The following is a 24,288-nucleotide window of genomic DNA, read 5'->3' as shown; positions in this document are numbered from 1 at the left end:
ATCCCTCTCATAAACAACAGTCCACTCTATGCACCATCATTTTACTATGTTCTCATTTACGGGTGCAAAACATCAATATAAACAATACACGATATTAGTGGGTTACTAGTATTCCATCAGACCTTACCGAATTCGAAACAGCGCTCATGTATGTTCAGACCATTGAGTTAGCAATTCTCAGCTCAAACATAAGATACTAGCTAAATATGCAAAGTCGACTGTCCAAATAGTGAATCTTCATCGATTGAGGTGGTTAGGACATGTGTTACATATGTCCAATTACCAAATACCTCACCCTTACAGATGATATCATCTGGTGTAGGAGTGTTCGGTTGGAAGAAAGCTAACAAAGGCCAAATCCAAAACATCTCACTCATCATACAAATCATTAATAATTGGATCAATCTATATTAATAGATGTATCCCACCGGGTTGCATTTCGCACAATTATCGTAATCAGTAGTAATTAGAGAATTTGGGTGAAATCGCTCAAAATCTTTCCTAAGAGTTCAAATGCATTTACCATTTTTCGTATACATACCTAGATTTTGGGCCTCATCATTTTTATGAAAGTCAATGGTTTCACCGACTTCTCAAAGCAAGGTAGGCGTACCGAAATTCAAACTCGTTACCTACTGGTTGAGAGATGATTCATTTAACAACTACAACCGATCCACAAAACGGTGTGCTTAGCCCAAGAATCATCATGAATTCGGTTGTTACAATTGTACAATCTAAATTAATTTATGTTCAAATAAATAATGAAAAATTAACACTTCATCATCATTAACATCCATCATAAACGACAACAACTATCTATCAAGTTATGCTATACACAGAGAAGTATAATTGGTGTGGGTTTTTTTTTTTTTTTTTTTTTGAAAAAAAGAAACTTAGTCTTAGTTCATATGTTTGCTCGCTATTAATATAAGACAAAGTGTATCAAAATAAGATGGAATTGTCGAAAACGAAACGAAAATAAATAACTTTTCTCTAAGAAAAATTCTAAATAATGAAATCATTGAATATCCACTTATCCGTGTATTCAGTATTTGTGAATATAGGTGGGTGTATTGGATAGGTTTAATTTATCAAATTACTTATAAAACAAAATGGGATTTATTATGTATTCCAATTTGAGTTATCACAGTGAAGAGTGAGAGAGGAAATAGTTAACAAGATGAAATGCAAATGAATTATGATACAATAATATCAATTACATTAGGGAATTTAAAGAAAGGAGGGGGGAGATAAAAACTGAATTCAATCATGGATTAACATTATCTCTTAAAATTCTATCACCACCATGAAGTTTATATCGACTGATACAACTGAAACTATGAGTAGTTAACACCTGATCTGATGTCATGTTTTCCTTTAGGTGGTTTATTAGTATTCTTGCAGTTGGTAGGTTTTAGAAGAGATAAGTGGCTATGTCTATTTCATGAACACATGATTCTAACCTCGTTTCCCTCTTATTTTTTCTTCTATGCAAATTATAATTAATGTAAGGAGTAACATATATATAAACTGGTGCACGTTGTTACACCTCACGACAAGATGAATGGAAAAGGAATCGATTACTTCTATGCGATGTGTGCAATAAAGTTATTTGGACTAATTCAATTTAGTATGAATTTCCATATCGTTATCTTTTTCTGCTTATCATGAGATAAATAAACTCAGCAAATTAATGATAATTCATTGCCAAGCACGAATTAGTGTACTTGGCCATGAGTTATATTTGCATTGTATGAGGTTTAGTAACACTTAATACACAAATTTCCAAATTGAAACAGATGGACTGAAGGGAATATTTAGCATGCGGTCTACTGTAGTTGAAAATCAGGTATCTTTATTCACTAAGCTACCAATAATCATTAAAAATCAAACGTAAGGAAATGAAATGGTTAAAATTTAAGAATCAGGTACCTGATATATATATTGTTTGTTATAATTATTACTGAGTTGGTGTTAGATGTTAAAAAACTAGATGTTATATGATTTGATGTACACACTATGAAAATACTTACCTATCAGACTCACTGAAAGATAGATAACGAAATAAACGTTTTAATGGAACTGGTGAAAAAATAACAGAATTTTACTGAATCTAGTCATAAAATATATAACACACCTTGATGGAATTAACTGAACCGATATCTTTAAGTAAGAATATCAACATAGAAACTAAACAGGATTAGATTTGACATTACATTTTAACCCCGATTGTTGAAATAATTAAAATAGCCGAAAAAGATACTAACGCAAACGATAGCGAATTAAATTAGATAAAATGGTTAACACTCTTTTAACTAATTAATTTCTGGAGTAATATTTTCCAATGAAGGATATATGTGACGGGCAGATAATACATAATTCAGAGATTCTTATACATTAGTACTTAAGTAGTTCAAAAGATTCTATATTTTTTAAAAACTATGTAACAGCAAAACAAAGTAATAACCATAGTATATCCACAATGCAAAAGGGAGTATTTGATGATAGTTTTCTAGTAAACTGCCTAATTATTCCTGAGAAGCAAGATCCTATCCTACCGCTTCAGGAGTTATTACTTCTTTAGCTGGTATCCCAGAGTCCGGTGTTTTAGTTGAAGCTTCCTGTTTACCTAGAACACAAAATACTATAGATAACGATTTGTTGCACTTAAAATCAAATAGCAACATGACGTGCCAACTTCGATATGATCAAATTAATATTATTCCACGGGAACAATCTGTAACGGATTCAAATGGCAATTTTCGTATTACAGGTCTTATGCCAGGTTGGTTCAATAAGTCATTTTTCTACTCCGCCTCACGTTTTGTTGTAAAATATGTACATTCTACACATAATGTACCTTTATAGACAACCACTGGAACAGGTGTATATAAACTGATCCCTGAATTTATAGACGTTATCACTTTATTTAATTACTGAAATCCCATCAGTTGGAGCTAGCTGCTACCTTGACGCGGTGGTCGGGCTTGCCTATCGTGATGATCCAACCGAGCTATATTGGCTGGAACATATGTTCCTGCAGGTTCTAGCATGCCAGGCAGGTCGATCGGAGAACGGTAAGACTAAAAGTAGCAACTCAACGTCTGAGGGCGAAGTCGTACTGCTGACTGTAGAGGGGTGTGACAACAGTAAGGTGTTTCCCTCAGACAACCAGCATCTACAGCGATGCTGCCTTCCCACAAGGAGGGGTGGGGTTAGAAAAGGTCGACCCTAAAAATGTAACACCTCACGGATTTCCGTCTCCAGCGGGAAGACCCTTTGAAGAACGGAGTTAACACATCAAAACCTGAAACGAAAAGGCCGTGCGCGACCGGCCTCAAGCAGTTGTCCCTTGGGCTCTGCGATCACGCTCCCAGGTCGTTAAGACCAACATTAATAGAACTTCCTTTTCAGGTTCCTCAAGAAATACCCTTCTACGGTGTAGGCAGCCGGGAAGTGACATCATCCCTCATACCTGTAACAGCACACGAGACCAAGTTGGTCACATTCAGATCCTTCCTAATCCTCCTAATACCTCTCTTATCTCCATGACTAACCCTCCTCACGTCTCTTTATCAACTCGCACCGCTAGGGCAAACGATTCGTGTACGCGGAACGTTATTCCTGGTCTCCTGAAACCACGCTCTAAACTACATGTAGGAGCTTTTAACGTCCGAACACTGTGCCAAATAGGACAACAGGCTAGGACTTTAGAATCTCGTAACATCGACGTGTGCTGCGTCTCCGAAACGCGCATACAGGATCCGAGTAGCGTCATTCATTTGACCTCACCATGTCAAAATAAAGAACCAACTCGATTCACACTTCGTGTACCTGGAAGCCCAGATGCTACTTCTCGTGGCCTCGCCGGTGTAGGTACAGCATTGAGTCCTAGGGCAGAACTAGCTCTTTTAGACTGGATCCCAGTAGACAGTCGTCTGTGCGCTATCCGACTGAACGGAACAATAAGGACTCGGAAAGATAGGGACACTCGTCGTATCTGCCTATTCTCCCACTGACTGCAGCGCAGATGATGCAAAAGATGAGTTTTACAGAAAGCTTTCCGACCTTCGCCGAAAAGCTGGGCGCTCTGATGTAGTAATAGTGGCCGGTGACTTCAATGCTCAAACAGGTAAACTAAGCGAAAGGGAAAGACACCTGGGTGGATCTTATAGCATCGTGGCTCAAAGAACAGATAATGGCGACCGTCTGTTGCAGCTATGCTCAGATAACCGCCTCTTGCAAATACTAACATTAAGCATAAGCAAAAACAGATTTTAACATGGCGACCCCCTAATTCGTCCCAACGTTGGACCCAAATAGATCACATCGCTATCAGCCACCGATGGAGGGGCTCGATAGAAGACTGTCGCTCATTCTGGAGCACATGCCTAGATTCAGATCATGCTCTAGTGCGAGCGCGTATTTGCTTGCGTCTTACTGGACGTAGGAAAGACGCTGCAAGGAAACCTCTTAGGGGCCTACTTAATGATAGTCAAGCTAAGAGTATATTTCAGGAATAACTAGGAAAACAGCTAGGCAGCCATGTATGTGATGCCCACACCAAGACAGCATGGAATGATATCCGAAAAGCTGTGGAAACAGCAATGATATCTGGTAGTACGGTAAACCACAAGGTTAGGGAGCAACACTGGATCTCAATAGCATCTATCGCACTGATAGATGCTCGAAAACGCATTCCATCTGGATCTGAACATAACGAAGAGCAGAGTCAGCTTAAGCGCAAGCTGACAAGAAGCCTACGCAATGATCGTGAACAGTGGCGGGTAGCGTAAGCAAGAGAGATGGAAAAGGCAGCGGCAATAGGTAATAGCAGACAATTGTTCAGACTTGTTAGGGAAACCGGTATTAGGAACCCGACTGTTAGCGAAACGATCTCAGAAAAAGATGGACGTATTATACATTGTCAATCCAGGAGATTGGATCGATGGGCAGAACACTATAGATCATTTCAACTGGCCTTCAGCCACACTTCGGTTTCCCACGATCTCTAGTCAACCTGAATGGCAAGTTAATGTAGGTCCTCCGTCCCTTTATGAAGTTGAAAAAGCTATCGGAAATCTGAAGCGAGGGAGAGCAGCAGGCCCTGACAGGTTCACTCCTGAGATTTTTAATGATTGTGGTCCAATATTAGCAGTGAGATTAACTGAGGTCTTAGGTAGAATTTGGGAACTGGACGTAATCCCATCTGACTGGTCTCAATCACTGATTGTGCCAGTCTATAAGAAAGGACAAAAGTCCTCTTGTGACACATCACAGAGGAATCAGTTTGACTAATATAGTGTCTAAAATATTAGCTTCAATAATACTTCGACGCCTAACTAAAGCTCGTGAAGAGCAGACTAGAGAAAATCAGGCTGGTTTTCGACCTGGACGTAATTGTACAGACCAGATATTCACACTATGTCAGGTTCTAGAACACAGACACACATTCAGACGCCCCACAATCGTAGTATTTCTCGACCTTAAGGCGGCATTCGACTCTGTCGATCGTAAGGTTCTATGGCAGTGTTTGTCACTGAAAGGAGTACCAAAGAAGTACATTAACCTTGTAAAGGCTCTCTACTTGAACACAACTGGTAGAGTGAGAGCTTATGGCGAACTGTCATCAGAATTGATTACCTCAAGTGGTGTTCGTCAGGGCTGTCCACTCTCTCCATTCTTGTTCAACTTTGTCGTCGACGTACTACCTCTACCACTACGGGATTTGAGTCGACAACTGCATCTCTGTGCTGTGGTGTAGCAACTCGAACTGATGTACGTACGTACGAAGTCCTACGTTGTTACTGACTAACTGTTTACAATTAAAACATGGATTACAACGGATTTACCTGTGCATCATAGATCTGCGAAGGAGGCTATTTAATAATTGACAACAGGTTAAAAAGCTTAATCAATACGTCCTCAATTTTATCGATATCAAGAATAACCTACCGTCTATCGTATTGATTTTTATTCAGTGATCTATGTTGTATAGTACAACTATCATTTTGATGATTTTCATGTATTGGTTGACGATTAGTAGTATTATTTTTTAGTACATTATGAAGATTTTCAGTGGAAGAATTTCCTGTAAATGAAAAAACGTTAAATTTTTTAATCAAATCAAACCCAATTAGACAGTTAAGATAAAACTTACAAAAGAAAGAACATAACTGACACATGACGATATCTTATTCTCTACAGAATAATTTATTTTTACAAGAAACTTAATATTAGCCAGTCAGAATTATCATCATTCGATTCTAGCTTTACAATGTTTTTGGTGAATATCTTATCCATGGAGCCCAAGTGCCCTGGTACGGCCGAGGGTGGATTTTACGAAATTGAGAGGACGAAAAGCGAATGTCCGGAGTCTTAACCGGGTTGGTGGACATGGAGGATCCATCTAGGAGAGTTCGAAAACCCTACAGTACACATGGGCTCCAGGATCTCGAAGGGACAAATAGTGTGTGAACCAATTATTGGTCACTGACTACCATGGAACTGCATCTCCTCACCTTGCTCTACTGCCTTGTGCATTTGACATCTAGGTCAAAGGCTCTGGGTGTGGCCCCCTAAGAAAACCACCTGTTTCGGTCTGGGCACCAGGGCAGTATCACAGCCCATACACGAATCAAGTCACTTGTGTGGCGTATATGTATTCGGTGCCCATTTGTACAAATATTCATGTGTCTAAATAAGTAATAAATAATACATCTTATCCATTGTGACGACCTAATCAAGTTATGTTGGCTGAAACATCAGCTTCTGAGGAACTTACCATGTCAAGCAAACCTGTTGGTTGATGGGAAGACAAAAAGCAGCAAACTTAAAGTATGAGGAAGAAGTCACACCGTCGACAATAATAGTATGGTCGTATGGAAGTACATCTCTAATCAGTCAGTTGTCTACAACATAGAACCAGACACATATATGCATCGGTTCAAGCTGTCATACCTCACTAGCACAAGATGAACACCAAATTCATAAAAGCAGTTACTTCAATGGTGGTAATATATAAAAAGGGACTGCATATAAGGGGATGATACAGGGAGAAAGAATTAGTTCGTAGAAAGAAAGGTATAAAGTGATTTTAATCTCACCGACATAACTCAGACTTTACAAAATTGAGAGGAGGAAAAGCGAATGTCTAGTATTTTAACCAGGTCGGTAGATACGGACGATCCACCTAGGGGAGTTGGAAAACCATGGGACTGCACCTCCTAAAGTTGCTCCACTACGTTGTGGACTCGACCTCTGGGTTAAGGCTCAGAGTGGGTGCCCAAGCAGTATTTCTGCTCTCACACAAATCAAATGCAAAATCATACGTGTGTTTAACACCCAAATAAGGCATATATCTATCAGACAAAAAACGAAATGAACTTACCATCATTAGCATTCTCTGTAGCAGAGTTTATTTCATTATTTCGAGGTAATTGGATATTAGTAAACGATAAACCACTCAGAGATTCGCTGGTATTTCCAGTTGAATAGACAACAGCAGAGTTACTGTTGTGATTACTATTACTATTGTAATGATAAGTATTTGAGCGACTATGAAATTCTTCATTACAACTGGAAGGTATAAATTCTGTATCAAAATGTTCATACATCGAGTCACCACTTATATCCGATAGTAATGAGTTATTATCACAATATGTTCCAATCACATTCGTATTTCCATATTGCACTGTATTGTTATCTGCAGTTGAGGAGTGCTCTGAATGAGATTGTGAACTTGACTTTCTAACAACAAGGATCGGTGATTTAGATATGTTATCAGATTTTATAGCAGATGATGACGATGTAGGTACAAACTCAGTTATTGTTGATTTATCATTTTGATGACAATAAGTATGACAGTCATTATTATGTAGACTTTTCCCAGTATGGATAAGGGGATGATGATGATGGTGGTGGTGATGATGATGATGATGGTGCGATGCGTCTAGGTGAGATTGATAATCATGATTTGTAATTGTCTGACAAGTTAATGAGTTGTAATTTGCCGAATCTTTATGATACACACTTAAGCCACAACCAACATGATCTATATTGATCTTTCTTTGATTCTAGAAACGATACAAAACAAGAAAAACCTAGTTAGGTCGATCTTATATATTAATGAACAATTATTATAAAATTTAAGGGAGCAATCTGTAGTGCATCAGTCAGTCATAAGCAACGTAGGACGAAGTACGTATGTTTATCAATTCAATCCTCTCTTTCACACTGGCCCCTAAATGCCCTGGTATGGCCGAGAGTGGAGTGGGCCCGCCCCCCCTCTCGAAATGCTCTCACACGGCCAAGCGTATACAGCTTCTGACAGGGAAGTCCTACTCACTGCCTTCTCGTGGCACTACTTTTGTTTACGAAAATGAGAGGACGAAAATCGAATGTCCGGCGTCTTAACCGGATTCCAAACCAATGATGCACATGGGCTGCAGTACCCTGAGGGGACAAATGGCGCATGAACCAATCGTTGGTCACCGGCTACCATGGAACTGCATCTCCTTACGATGCTCCACTGCCTTGTGGATCAGACCTTCAGGTCGAAGGCTCGGGGTGTGGCCCCCTAAGAAAACCACCTGCTTCGGTTTGGGCACCCGGGCAGTATCACAGCCCTCACATATATCGAATGAGATTTGTGTGGCGCATATGTATTTGGTGCCCTCTTGTACCAATATTTATGTGTTCAAATAAATAAATAAATAAAACATTAGCACATAGCGATGAAATCGTTAAGAAAAATTGCATAGTAGTAGTAGGAACTTTATCAGCAGTAGCAAAAAGTTTATATATAGATATGAGTGACTTCGTGGAATAGAATAGTGAAATATGATTTCGAACCTCAAGATCTAAAGGAAAACAAAGAGTGAAAGGATATGGGTTATTGTTACCGATTTTGAGCCATGTCAACCCAATGCCTACAACTATTAGTTACGATAACTGTGTGAATCTCAACCAGGTAGCATGCATTTATCCACACGACTCAGACTAACAGTTAATGACTTCGTGGAACGCTATCGCTTATTGGTTTAGTCACCCCTAGCCCTCCTCCTCAAAATTCTATGTACGTCTCGATGACAAGTGCCAACTAGCACAAAACCGAGGTTCAAGGTTTACTATTGACTATCACCAACCACCACCTAATGTATAACTAATTTCACGCACACCAACATTTAATACATCAACTATAACACTTTACTTGAAATATTTGTCTGGTTATCTTAACAAGTTTACATTTGCATTCATTCAACTGAGAAAAGAAAATCAAAACGTAAATACTTACAAGTCTATGTGAGGTATCAGACGAACAAGTAGATTTCTCTCCGATAGAATTTTGATGAGGAAGATGAGAAACTATTACAGGCTGAGGTGAATCATGAGAAGTATTAGGCGTATGATGATGACGAACATAATGGTGATGATGATGACGATGATTGTTGGTAGTTGATGTTATTGCTGTGGCATCGTGAATTTCATTAGGATGATGATGATGATGATGACAATGTGTAAGGTGAACGTGATGATGATGAGGTAATACAAGGGACGATAATGGCGGCGAGGTCGAGTTAAAAACCAATGTCTGCCCACTAGTAACAGATGGATCAGGTGAACTGGTATATGAAAGACAAGTACTAGTGGAAAGAGAAAGATTTCTACTACTACTACTACTACCGTTGGACGGTTCATTGATTCGGCAATGATCATTTACAGTAGATATGATTAAGTGTGATGATATTGGGTTTTCACAAACAGATGAACAAGGAACAACAGTATTTTTAAATGAATTAGAACAATTTGTTTCAGTCAAATCCATAGACAAAGTGGATTGTGCAATGGCTTTCTTAAGACATATTGATGCATTTGAACCAGTGGATTCTACACTTTGATCACATTCACTAAAGAAAAGGTAAAAGCACGAAAGAACACATTTAGAATCAACATATTTTCCAAAAAAATCAATAACACAAGCAGTCATTCATTCAGTTATATTCAAACTAGGAATTCGGCATAAATTTATGTCGGTCAAAATCGTACTATTTCTCATTATACGCTGATGATATTATCTACAAAGTCCGATAATGAGGGTTTCACAATCATAGTTCAGGAAATCCAACATCACTAAGAAAAAAACACTTCTTCAACAGTACCACCAATGTATCTAAATTGAAGCATATCACTACTGAAACGTTCAAAACAATTTTTATTCAGCTAACTAACTTGAACCGAATAGAAATGTTAGCACAAATTGCACAAAATTTCAACAACTCTTCAAGGTGGTTATGCATTATTTCTAGGAATTTAATTGGATATCAAGTATGAATGACAAGTACTGTTGTTACTACTTTGTTCACAAGTGTATTCCACTAGTTTACGATGCTTCTATATCACAAACATTAAAATAATATTCATCTATTCACAACTGTCTGACGGCTTGCAAAAAATTAACTTTTAGAAATACCGATGAAAAACAGTTCTTTCCTATCTAAAATAAGGTAAATCCTGAATAAACTAGAAACCAATCATAATGTACAAATAGTAGTACGCACTCAATACCAAGACTGATTGAAGTTAGTTAATAACAGCGTTGGATACCGAATCAATAGTCTAAAAGTTAAGCGATCACGTGCGAGACTGTAGGTCTTGGATTCGATTCCCGAGTGCAGGGTCGTGAGTGTGGATTGCTGAGGAGTCCCATACTATGACGAAACGACCATTCACTGCTTCCATGCTTTCAATAGTGGTTTAATTTAGATTGATCCATGATTTCAATAAAATATAAGGAAAAGTATATTAGTGAATAAACATACCGAAGAAGATTATGATAATGCACTACCAATGGTTCACATAATAACATATCTGATTGCAGCAGGCTTGAATTAGTACAACGGTTAATAGGTAAACTAAACGTGTGAACATAAAACCATTTTCGACCCAATTTTACACGATATATAGGACAATCAAATAAATGACGATTGGAAGAGTTTTCAGAGGAAATTAAACTACTAGAATTAGATGATGTAAAAATTTTATGTTGTCGGTTCTCAACTGTTCCATCATCACTGTTAATTGACAATACACTTTGTTCGAGTAAAGTGTTACGGGCATGAGACCAACGAGATGCTTCATTAAATACTAAAATGTAAATAAATGAAACAAGGACAATTTATCAAAAAATAAGAGAATCACTTTTATTTTCACCCTTAAAAAAATTAATGCAACCATTCGAATAGGAACACATGTAAAAAAAAGAAAGATTCATCTTGTATTTCATTAAAACTCTTTATTTATGTGAAGACTTGTCAGCTTTATTTATTATATTAATTAATTTCTTTTCTTATCTTACCACTAGAGTAGTGTTATAACCTATACCGATGGATCATTTAAACATATTTATTCACTAAAAGAAATCTATACAGTTGAGCGGCATTATACCTAAGATGAATTTAGCTAATTCTATCAGAAGTTATACTTGTGTTAACTTCCTGAAGATTTTAAAATGTCATACACACCAACAACAAAAAACATGTGTATATTTACAATTGGATTGTTTGTTTTAAATTTACATGTTTACTATCTCAAGAAGCAATGGTAAATTAATCGTTATCAAGTACTCAATTTTAAACTAGAAAGTTGTATGTATGAATCTGGTTCTATCTACTTCGATTCGAATAATCGAGTACCAGTAACCCTTCAAAAACGAAAAAAATATCACTCAAAAATCAAGTTACACAAACCATCTACCTAGTAAATGAGTCGCCACACCATAATTAATCATTATGGATGGCAATAAATGACTAGTGGGAAAGGAGAATCATTTAAGTGAAGAGGGAAAAGATAACTTGATTTAAATGAGTATAGTTTACTTTTAGAGGTATGCTTCTCCCAAATTGCTAAATCACCATCTTGAATTCTACTAGTCCAACTGTCACCAATTTGTAAATTAGCATAATCATTATCATCGCATTTTTCATTGTTATCTAGGCAAAAACTTTGTTGATTTGGAAGGTTTCTACATAGAAAAGTGAATAAATAAAAATATCAAGGTAAATGATTGCTAGTCTGTAAAAAATATTCACAATATCTACAACGTATAAAGAGTATAGACAGATGTGTGCTATTTTACACACAATCAATATTATAAGAGATTGAATAAAACATCTTGAGCAACGATCAACAATCACCACACTATGATTCAGTGTAGTGCACCCAAATGCCCTGGTACAGACGAGAGTAAGGAGAATCAGCGCTACCTCTCGAAATGCTCTCACATGGCCACCTGCATACAACCACTGACAGGGAAGTCCTACTCACTGTCTTTCGTGGTGGGGGTTTGTTTACGAAAATGAGAGGACGAAAAGCGAATGTCCGACGCCTTAACCGGGTTGATGTGCATGTCAAAACTGCGCAGATACTGTTACGTTTGAAGAGGCTACAATACCAGCTGGGACCGGCGAACAGAACGAAAGTTAGTAAAACAACAACAGGCGAAGCCAAACTATTCCACTGCACCCCAACCCTGCTAACTAGGGCAAGAAGACCAGATTCAGCTGGGAAAACACACATTCTACAAGCAGCCGATACACAAACGAACAAGCACACAACTTATGCGTATATGTACAGTACAAAAATGTCCTTAGAAAACGTCACAAAATAGCGTACTAAAGGAGGAAATGAATCAATGACATTTAAGGTCCTTCCAGGTGGGAAAAACAAACAGGAGGTAAAAATGGTCGTTTTGGTGCAGAAATGAAATTCCAATTTCCATAACAAAATTACAAAGATGGGACATTTAACGAGTTATTCCACGGGATCTAGCGTCCTGAACAATACCTATCGCCAATCCGGTTTAAGCGCCAAACATTTGCACGTAGTCCTCCCATTTTCATAAACAGTACCGCTGTAAGACTTACGCCTGTTACCCCTTGTGGGAGAGCATATGCCGTCCACCAGCATTCTCCATCCAACTCTGTCCTGGGTAATCCTTTCCAGCTGTCTTCAGTTGCTAAACATCCTTTTCATGTCTGCTTCCGATTCCCGACGCAGTGTGTTCTTTAGTCTTCCCTTTTACCGTTTTCCTTCAGGATTCCAAGTTAGTGCTTGCCTCGTGATGCGAGAAGACAGTGAATAGGAATTCCCTGGCAGTAACTATATACGCGTGGCCATATGAAAGCATTTCAAGAGGGGGAGAGGACTCCCTCTCTTTGCCATACCAGGGTATATGGAAACGAGTGTAAATATGCCTCCCACACACATACACCCGACTTAGTTAAATTGGAATACAGTGTGAATAGATTATTAAATAATTACCTTGCTATCAACCGGTCATCGTATTATCAGATAATTAAGAATTGAAGTAACTATTACATAATTTGTTGGGATTTGCAAATAATGCTAAGCAACGTCTCAATTACTTTGTAACTTATTTAAGTACACAAAAATCTTTCATATTCAACTACACTTTCTCAGTTCCAAGTTGCAGTATTTTTAAGCTATTTTTATTATAACTCAATACTCATTAAGGGGAACAGAGTTTACAAACAACAATATGCATATACCTTGTGTACATGATGAAAATACATAGGGTTTATCATTTTCATATGGCTAATCAAACCGAAAATCGTACCACAAGTGTGAATTCTTAATTCGATAATTGAAAAGTAAAGACTTAAAACTACTGAAATACTATTCAAGTTGATTTTTACAAAAAAAGTAAATTGTGCGGTATGTTTATCGGGTTGGTAGTGATTAAAGAGGTTGACTTTAAATCATTGAGTTTAGCAAATACACACACGCACACTTATTTTCAGTTTAGCCCTATCAACTAGTATCACTAGTGTTTACATACACGAACAAATAAAAAGTGACTACCAAGTTATATCAAGCAATATTTTAATCGGTTAACTAATTTTCTATGCACATACCAAGTGAAATATAATGATAGACACTATGAGCTTACTTGTCATAATATAATATTTCTCCACTTCGATTAACCACAGTTATAATAACATCCATCAATCGTTGGTGATAATTCCAAGAACTTTGTCCTTCATTATCCTCTGGCAGAATAACATCTGTAGGCAAAGTCAAGGCAATGCCTCCTTCAGATTTTGTACACAGTTTGGGAAGATCAAACGGTAATAATTCACTTTCGTTATTATTACTAGTAGTATTACTGTTATTATTGCTCTGATCAACTGCATTATGTTTTTTGTTATGTTCAATTGAAATAGGAGAAGAATCGCTAAATGATGGATTACGTAGATGAGGGGAATTCGAATGGTGAAATGGAGAAGGCTGTGAAGAAAAAATTGTCGGAAAGATCAACATAAGGGTTTGACAATCATAACAGCAACAACACATCAGATTTACTTAGAAAAATTATTAAGCAACAAATAGAATTCAGCGACACTAGAAAATTTGAACTGTCGAAAACTAAACAACTAAATGAAGCACAGAGGATACTACGCAAAGATATCGAGTCGCATGATAATATCGTGAATCTTCATCAAATGAGGTAGCTAGGGTATGTATTGCGCATACTTGACCATCTCACACCTCGACGGATAATGTTAGTTTGTGTGGTAGTAAGTTAGGAGGAGAAAGGTGGTGACAGCGCAGCCAAACCAAAACGTGACATTAGTTTATGGATTTACTAACTTTTGAACTGAATTATGTTGGTAGATGTAGACCAGTTGGTGGGCGTACACATGGTAACTGTAACCAGTGATTGAAGAAGTTGAGTGACATGATTCGGAGTCCATTAAAATGGAGTAAGTATATTCACTCTTTATCTTTCTCTACACCTTGAGTTCGAATATTTATATAAACACACAACTTTATTCTGTCTTTTCGAAGTACAATCTCATTATTTAGTTTTTTTCCTTGCTATTCATTTTATTGATGTTATCTTGTCGTGCCAGCGTGGTATGACAACGATTAACGTACATTTATACCAGGCTATACATTGATTATGACTGACTGACTCAGTAAATTCGCCTTAATTTCCCAAAGAATGTTAATTGAAAATCAGTTTGTGATGTAAACTGTCTCTTCGAATTAAACATTTGTCTAAATAAGTTAACAATTATTATTGATCAATGTAAATCGAGATAGATGACTGTAAAACCACTGATTATAGGAAATTGAACACTCAACGCTAATTAAATATCAACATAAATCTCTTTTAAAAAAAGTGTTCGCATTTCGTATATAATAGATAGCTGCAGTGCACGGACTACTTCATAAATACCGTCCGGTAACTTGGAAAAATAGAAAATAATGTATGATACTTTATCGTATTGATAGTTCATAACTGATGCGGAATGTTAACAAGTGTGGAACTGTCTAGAAATTATTATCTTTGTAATCAACTAACATTAAATTGTAGTTATCAACTTTTCATCTATAACAGAATAAAATATATTAGATTTATTACAGTGAGGAGTATGTGATGCATCAAATGAAAAACAACCTACCATACAATCCTCTCCGCTTGAGTATTGAATAACAACAGTGGATTGAGGTGAATTAGTAGGAATATAATACTTTTGAGAAGTTTCATTATTGAATGCTGAACCTTAGAAAGAATAGAAATTATTAGACAAAATAAAAATATTAATAATAAGTGAAAGTAAAACCAAGTCGCGTTCCCACTACAAAATCCGCGCGTATGTAAGTTGAAGTGAACAACACCAGTCCAACCAAAATCCAATAACTTCATGAACTAATCCCATGTGTTTGTCCAGGTGGTTTGGGCACCCGGGCAGTATCACAGCCCTCACACATATCGAATGAGATTTGTGTGGCGCATATGTATTTGGTGCCTCCTTGTACCAATATCTATGTGTTAAAATAAATAAATAATAAAATTGTTTGTCCAAAGTCCTTTCCCAGTTTACGCTAATGTTAAACGACATAGTACTTCGAGACGTGGTAGTTATCTATCCTTATTAAATGTCCCAAACGCACCAATCAGTAAATGGTCTTGGACCTATCACATAATTTGCCGTCTAAGTTAACACTAAGCCATATTTCTGTATTAATTATTTAGTGGTCCCACCATTTGTAAACACTGTTTCGAAAACCGGTGAGTAAACACCAAAGCGTACCTTTAGATCCTATGGTTCAAATTTCACTAAACATACCGCCTTCTTGTCTGCTAAATAGGTCACGCAAGTATCATGTATATGTGCAAATATTTTGTTAACCGCTGCCACCGACATATTAGAACTGGTGAGACCTCCGACTCAACTTTGTGATGGGTAGAAACGTAAGCTTAATATTATTGGAACACTGATCGGAAACAAAATGAAATGACTTAGATTAGTTTACGATTTCAGTAAAATTCAACCATCTCCACATTCCTTATATTGAAGATAAAGAAAGCAGAAAACGCTCTTTATAAGAGGGGTTTTACTGTTTCAAGAAAGGCCAAACACTGTTGCATAATTGTTTTGCACATACTTAACAAATGGTTTAGAAACAAAGAAAACAGCAGCATAGCAAAACTGATCCGACAAAGCGAATTGATATAGACGCTGAATTTGCGGTTTGTGGTATAATCAGCTCAAAAATGCAGCAATTAAAAATACGATGGGGACTAAGCTTCATTTCCAAGATATTCCCAACGGATATATTCAATAGAAGTGATGCGATACACAAAGATTAAACTTACCAGCTAGATATCTTGACTGATTGGGGAACGAGTGACCTATAAATTGATTCTTACGACCACTCATGAAATTTTATCATGTTTACCTTTTGTTAGTATTCTGCATATAAACGTCATTTTATCTAGTGAAAAATCTTTTTCTTCGGGCTTAGTGGTCTTGTCTTTGGTTTCTAGTCATTGGGGCATGGCAACTTGGACCGATGTACATATGTGCCTGGTCCTACGTTGTAGCTGAGTGACTAACCATCGGGGGCCTTAAGTAAATAATACGGTCTCGTGAGCAGTCATCACCGAGCCACATTATATAACTGCTTATCATTTATCGATTAGCATCCCAGTCATTGATTTTAACAATCGAATATTTCGTCTAATCAATCATTAATAATCTCTTTCATATCAAGAATACCTGGATTGAATGTTTGTTATTTTTCGACGTGTAATATAAACATGTTCGAAGTAAATCATTATTACGGAGAACGTTGTTGAACTTAAAGCATTAATCTTCATAATATACATGGATTCATTTTTTGTATCTTAAATCTTAGGTGCATACTTACATATTTGTACTCTTTATTTTGTAATGTAGCGAGTTAAACCGGATGTTGTAGTGTTTGATATGACAGTAAAAAAAACTAGTTTCGGAGTTTTCAAGTAATTGATTCCCTTTATGAATTGTTGCTCTGATTTTATTGTAAGAATTCCTAGTAATCAAATGTTCTACTTTCCATAGTTAATGAAACTGCCAAACAATGATCAAGTTTTACACAATCATGTCTTCTATGCACATTCATCAGGCTCTTAAAGGCAAGAAATGGATTAGATTTTTCTTCTTACTCAGTTCCAAAGTTTTCAAAAAAATTTCAAAAAAAACAAAGTGATTGTCTTTAAGTTCTATGTGAAAGACTACATACACATTGGAGCGAAAAAGTAGGCAACAAACCTCTTAAACCAGGTGAAATATGCTCTTCATTGCACGTATTGGTAGTTGGTGATAAAGACAAATGATAGATTGGACTGATTTTAGGATACAGCGATAGATTATCAGAGTTTACAGGAGATAACTGATTTTTTGTTGAAACACTGAAACCTTCTCGACGTTCAAAACAACCAGGTACAGAAGATGGTCTAGCACAATGAGATTGAGAGGCAGCAATAGCAGCCATTTTTGCAGAGGGATGATATAAATTTTTCGAGGCAGATTGGAATGCATTCACATTTAGACAGTGTTGAAGTTCATTAGGTGTGATCATAATTATCGGATTAGAAAGCGCAACACAATCCACTCTGTCCTCTTCAACACTAAAGTTAATGGCCGAAAAGTTACGTACATTCCTAGATATAAATTTAAAACAAAGATAAGGAATAAAACGGGTGAAAAATTAACAAATCAGCAAATAAGAAGGCTACTTACAAAAACTAAATCATATTTGATTATCTTTTCTACAAACTACATATATTGTGTGTAAATTTATTTGGAAGAAAATATTAGTCTTTCTTCTTGAGCTGATTAACTACTATAATTGGAATTTCAAAAAAATTTCACTTACAATATTTTCATCCATATAGAGAATGAAACCATCTAAGTACTTTGTTCAATAGGTTAAAAATATCGACCATTTTAACACACATTCCCCGGTATTTAGTTATGATAGTCAGAGCAAAAATCAATGACAATCGATACAATGTAAGGTACCTAATTAACTTCAGATGTGTTATCAAACTTGCTATTGACTTTTTCATGTCGACTTTGTAAATCGTTAGGGTTTACGACAGTATCTGTCATTAAGAGGCATACCGGAGAACATCAGCCTTGAGCAGGCTCTCTACACAAACATAACCAGTCGAGTAAGTGTTTGTGAACCGCGTTGTCCAACCTATCTATTTTTACTTCACTTCCTAGAAAACATTCTATTTGGAATGTCACTGGACCCTAGCCAAATCACCCGGAAGCTGGGTCACTAAATACCAAACAGTTAATCGATCCTCGTCAGGGTAAAGAACAACCTACGCGCATCAATCAACTGCATACCATGGACTGCCCCATGAGGTTGTGGTCGCATTGTTTCTTGTACCTACTCTCACCAATAATGATTCCTGTAATATCGTTATGTTTGTTCTATACGGTCATCAAACTAGCCATACGACGAAAGAGTAATCCACGTTATGTATCAACCGCGAGGTGTAAATTCGACATAACCTATGAGGTTACACCATTCCCATTCAACTCGAGTAGGCTCCGTAATCATTGACACAGATTACCTATGTTGGTGATCTACAACACTTTTATAGTCTAAGTTTTCGGGAGTTGATTTCCTACAAGGGGATTTAATTTTTGACTTAATACGCAAATAATATACTTTTATTGGTTATGATATGCCAAGCATCTCATGGACCCAGGGTCATATAAGCCCCCTTCAAAACAAAGAGGGCATTACAATGAACGTCATCCAATTCTATGCGCCTACCAACGCTTACAATTAAGACATTGAAAATCAATTCTACGATAGGTTGCAGTCAATCTTTGAGAAACGCCCAACAAAGGACCTGACCATTCTGATGGAACACCTAAATACCAAGGTCGGAATGGGCAGCACCGGATATGAAGACATCATGGAACGACATGGACTGCAAAAGAGGAACGAAAATGGTGAGAGATTTGCAAACATACATGCCCTCAATAAACTGGTCACAGGCGGCGCCATATTCCCACATAAACGCATTCAAAAAATCACATGGACTTCACCGGATCACACCACACAGAACCAAATCGACCACATCTGCATCAATAAAAAGTTCAGAAGGTCAATGGAGGACGTGAGAACCAAAAGAAGAATTGATATAGCTTCAGATCACCACTTGGTGGTCGCCAAGATGAAATTGAAACTCAAGAAGCACTGAACAACGGGGTAGACAACATCACAAAAGTTCAAAACGGCCTTTCTTCGGGATACTGACAGACTCAACGAATTCAAGATAGCCCTTAGCAATAGGTTCTAGGCCTTTCACGATGAGAGGGAATTACCATGGAGAACAACTGGAAGGGGATCAAAGAGGCAATCACTTCAACATGTCATGTGGTTCTGGGCCACAAGAAGCATCATCACAAGGAATGGATCACTGTTGATACACTGGATAAGATTCAAGAAAGAAGGAACAAGAAGGCAGCAATCAATACCAGTCGAACAAGAGCATAAAAAGCCAAAGCACAAGCTGAATACACAGAAGTAAACAAACAAGTGAAGAGGAGCATCAGAACCGACAAACGTAAATGTGTGGAAGATTTAGCAACGGAGGCGGAAAAGGCTGCAAGAGAAGGAAGCATGAGACAATCGTATGACACAACAAAGGAACTCGCTGGAAATTATCGTAAACCAGAACGACCAATGAAAAGCAAGGAGGGCAAGGTAATCAACAACATTGAAGCACAACGGAACAGGTGGATAGAACACTTCAAAGAACTCTTGAATCGATCAGCTCCACTGAACCCACCCAACATCGAAGCAGCACCCAGGGACCTTCCAATCAATGTTGCCCACCGACAAATGAAGAGATCAGCATGGCCATCAGACAAATCAAGAGCGGCAAGACAGCGAGACCGGACATTCCAGCAGAGGTACTGAAAGCAGATGTAGCAGCAACTGCAACTTCAACAGACTGGGAAGGACACCTGATCAAGATGCCAAAGAAAGGCGATCTCAACAAGTGTGAGAACTATAAAGGCATCACTCTTCTCTCAATACCAGAAAGTCTTCAATAGGGTGTTTTTAAACAAAATGAGGGACTTCGTGGACGCCCAACTGAGAAATCGACAATCTGGATTCCGTAAGGGTCGGTCCTGTACCGACCAAATCTAGGTCAAAGACTCGGGGAGTGACCCCCTAAGAAAACCACCTACTTCGGTTTTGGTGCGCGGGCAGTGTCTCAGCCCTCACACAAATCACTTGATGTGGCTCATATATATATATATATATATATATATATATATATATATATATATATATATATATATATATATATGGTTTCCTTGTACCAATGTTTTTGTTTACACAAATAAATAAACAACCGGCTTCGACCGTTCGAAGTTTTGTGAATGTTATCTTAGCAATTTTCACACATTTGTCGACGGTGTAAAAATGTGTAATGGTCGGTTTATGACATGACATCGTAGAATGATGACTACGTGAAACTATCACTTGCCGCCTCATCACAGCCCCATCGTTGAAATCCTATAGATCATGCAACTCAGTGGCTCGAGATGTTACCAGACATGTCTTAGAGTTCAAGTCAGTGACAACCCAACAGTAGCTTGCGACTATAGCTGTCATATAAGATTAAACTTCTCAACTCAAAGAAATCCATCTTGACTGCTTGTTTATTTGGACTGAAAATCTCATTAGACTATTTTTACTCGTCCATTTATTGGTTGTTTGACCTCATTCTACTATTCTTTTCTGTCGCTGTTTTACTTGGTTTCGTGGGCTTCCAAACCATAATGTAATAAATTATTTACCTAATACACAAATAAAGAAAAATGAAACGTATGTTTACAACTATATATACCTACATACTAACACCTCGTGTAAAGTGAGGGCAGACAACCACCTCTCTCCGTTATTCCAACCAAGGGCTTAGGCAGGGTCGCCCAACCTCTCCATTCCTTTTGAACTTGGCCATCAATGACGTTCTGAAAAAAGCTCTGATAGATGTATGTAATGGTGTGGATCTGTTGCCTGGAGAGAGACCTTTCGACCTTGAGTATGAAGATAATATTGTCTTACTATGCGATGATACCCAAGTCATGCAATCCGCGCTTAGGTGGCAATCAGTGTCTGTAAGTACTGCATGTGCTTTGCACTTTCCAAGTGCAAAGTACTTCTACAAGACCGGCAGAACCCGGTAGTAGTCGAATCCGTGTATCTGGGTAACTGAGTAAATACTGGTGGCGGCTTATTTTATTTATTTGAACATATAAATACTGGTACAAGGAGGCACCAAATACATATGCGCCACACAAATCTCATTCGATATATGTGAGGGCTGTGATACTGCCCGGGTGCCCAAACCGAAGCAGGTGGTTTTCTTAGGGGCCACACCCCGAGCCTTCGACCTGAAGGTCTGATCCACAAGGCAGTGGAGCATCGTAAGGAGATGCAGTCCCATGGAAGCCGGTGACCAACAATTGGTTCATACGCCATTTGTTCCCGCAGGATACTGGAGCCCATGTGCACCATTGGTTTGGAATCAGGGTTTTCCAACTCCCCTAGGTGGATCATCCGTATCTACCACCCCGGCTAAAGCGCCGGACATTCGCTTTTCGTCCTTTCATTTTCATAAACAAACCTCCACCACGAGAATACAGTGAGTGGTCAGCCTCCAAATGCTCTGGTATGGCTGAGAGTGGGGAGAGTCCACTCTCTCTCTCGAAATGCTCTCACATGGCCACGCGTATATAGCTTCTGACAGGGAAGTCCTACCCACTGCCTTCTCGTGGCACTACTTTTGTTTACGAAAATGAGAGGACGAAAAGCGAATGTCCGGCGTCTTAACCGGATTCCAAACCAATGGTGCACATGGGCTCCAGTATCCTGCGGGAACAAATGGCGTATGAACCAATTGTTGGTCACCGGCTTCCATGGGACTGCATCTCCTTACGATGCTCCACTGCCTTGTGGATCAGACCTTCAGGTCGAAGGCTCGGGTGTGGCCCCTAAGAAAACCACCTGCTTCGGTTTGGGCACCCGGGCAGTATCACAGCCCTCACACATATCGAATGAGATTTGTGTGGCGCATATGTATTTGGTGCCTCCTTGTACCAATATCTGAATGGTCAGTACATCGTGTCGTGGTATGAAAGCTGTACAGGACTGGCTTCTGTTGGTCCTTCATGATTCCCTGACTGGGATCCTAAAGATGGTACAACACTTCGACTAGAGACGTCATCAGACATGGTTCAGAATAGAAGTCAGCGGCGATCCCGATGTAGCTTCCTTTTACTTTCTTCATAATAGTGGACGTAGCTTCTTTAACCGAAGGAATTCTTTGATTGTATTTTTTACTAACTGAACTATCATATTATTATTTCACTCATAAACCAATTTTTGTCCATTGTTGATCCTTTTTATTATACGCACTTTACATTTTTTGTCTCTTCGCCAACTCACTGTTGTGAAGCGTATATATTTTTTGGTGTCCCTTTGTACCAATGTTTGTGCTCAAATAACAAATAATAATGTCTAGAACGGTAATGAGGACGGGGGCAAACAGAACCAGATGTCAGACTGTAGTAAAACTATGTCTGTACCAAACTTGGGGCATGTGTTAGCAATATTTTTACTCCTGTGGTTTTCATCCTAATCCTCCTTAAATTTCCCCTTACTGCTCCAACAGTAAAGTAACGTTAACTGACGTACACTTAAGTCTACCCGTTACGAAGTTGCTTCCAATGTACGACTCACAAATTTACCTACGCTAGGAATCGACTATGCTATCTGAAGGCTCACTGGATTTATTTGTTAAGCAACACCTATTTGAAACTTATTAGGGAAGAAATTGAAATGACAAGACTGGTGTTAACAAATCGGGGATTGGGTATATTAAAGCATACTTTGGTAACTTTCAAACACTAATGTGACTAGAATTCTGACGTACAGTGTTACAAATAAGGATGAGTATGCAGGTCACACCATTTCATAATGTCCCAAACCACGACTGTTAAAATAGTACTAAGGCCATTACTAAGCTGCAAAGAAAATAAGAAAATCTAATTCGTAAAAATTCAACTGAATTTCAAGGTTCTATGTACCATCTAATACATGTAATATTCAAAACCCCAAATACAATATACAAACGGCAGTTCATATGTTGCGTTGACGTACCTCCGGTCACATTTATGTATTCTATAATGCAGAACATAAATTTCAACATATATCCGGTGCATCCATCACTCTGATACTTGCAAATGTAAGCACTTTAAAATGAAACGATACACAAAACCACGAAAAATACTAATGGCTGTTTTTTGAAATAGCAAGTTGAGAGTTCAACTGCCCACTAAAACAAAGTAGGCGGCACATCAAGCTTTTTGCGCGTTCCTCATCATGTTCATCAACATACCAGCTTTTTTGAACATAAGAATCTTGAGTATTATCACGCAGGCCTCACTTGTAGTATGTCAAATTTACAATTCGGGCTGCGGTCTTAGGAAATGAAAGCTAAATGACTGCTAGTCCTCAAAATTCACGCTTTATGCTTGGTAGGACTAAGGGTCCTTTGGCCTTTTGATTCGCATTTGAGTGGTAGAAGGGTGTTTTTCATAATAGAAAGGCAAGGTTTTTATAACATTCCTCTTGTAATTGGAGGATAAAATAAAGTGGATCAAATAATTTTGGACGGAATAGAAAAAGCTTTCACTTAACAGGCTTCCATGTCTAGTGGCAGTGGATCACCAATACCTTCGGGAAGGGGCCCAAGTATAATATTGACAAAAGAGGAAAAAGAAATTGGTAAATCAAGCCAAGATACTGAAAATGCCACAGGTATACAGAGTTTGACAACGCTTTAACCAGTAACACCTAATATGAGTTGTTCCCACCACGTGAAATCAA

General features: G+C 38.0%; 1 protein-coding gene across 1 annotated transcript in view; it reads right to left on the bottom strand.

The window, feature by feature from the left end:
- MS3_00010247 (uncharacterized protein) overlaps positions 1 to 23,621 on the bottom strand; it is a gene marked incomplete at both ends in the record, with an annotated part of 93,278 nt that extends 69,657 nt beyond the window's left edge. Inside the window, 9 exons of the mRNA XM_051218606.1 lie at positions 5,956 to 6,091; positions 7,391 to 8,075; positions 9,296 to 9,908; positions 10,821 to 11,145; positions 11,877 to 12,022; positions 13,970 to 14,307; positions 15,489 to 15,589; positions 17,625 to 18,016; positions 23,560 to 23,621. Of these exons, the coding sequence (XP_051075508.1) occupies positions 5,956 to 6,091; positions 7,391 to 8,075; positions 9,296 to 9,908; positions 10,821 to 11,145; positions 11,877 to 12,022; positions 13,970 to 14,307; positions 15,489 to 15,589; positions 17,625 to 18,016; positions 23,560 to 23,621 (2,798 nt within the window). The remainder of the gene's footprint in view (positions 1 to 5,955; positions 6,092 to 7,390; positions 8,076 to 9,295; positions 9,909 to 10,820; positions 11,146 to 11,876; positions 12,023 to 13,969; positions 14,308 to 15,488; positions 15,590 to 17,624; positions 18,017 to 23,559) is intronic.
- Between the last annotated feature and the right edge of the window lie 667 nt (positions 23,622 to 24,288).

Source organism: Schistosoma haematobium, chromosome 1 (assembly GCF_000699445.3).
Source record: "Schistosoma haematobium chromosome 1, whole genome shotgun sequence".
NCBI classification, from domain to species: domain Eukaryota; kingdom Metazoa; phylum Platyhelminthes; class Trematoda; order Strigeidida; family Schistosomatidae; genus Schistosoma; species Schistosoma haematobium.
Note: the sequence above shows the minus strand (reverse complement) of the source record. Positions and strands in the feature narration are given on the sequence as shown.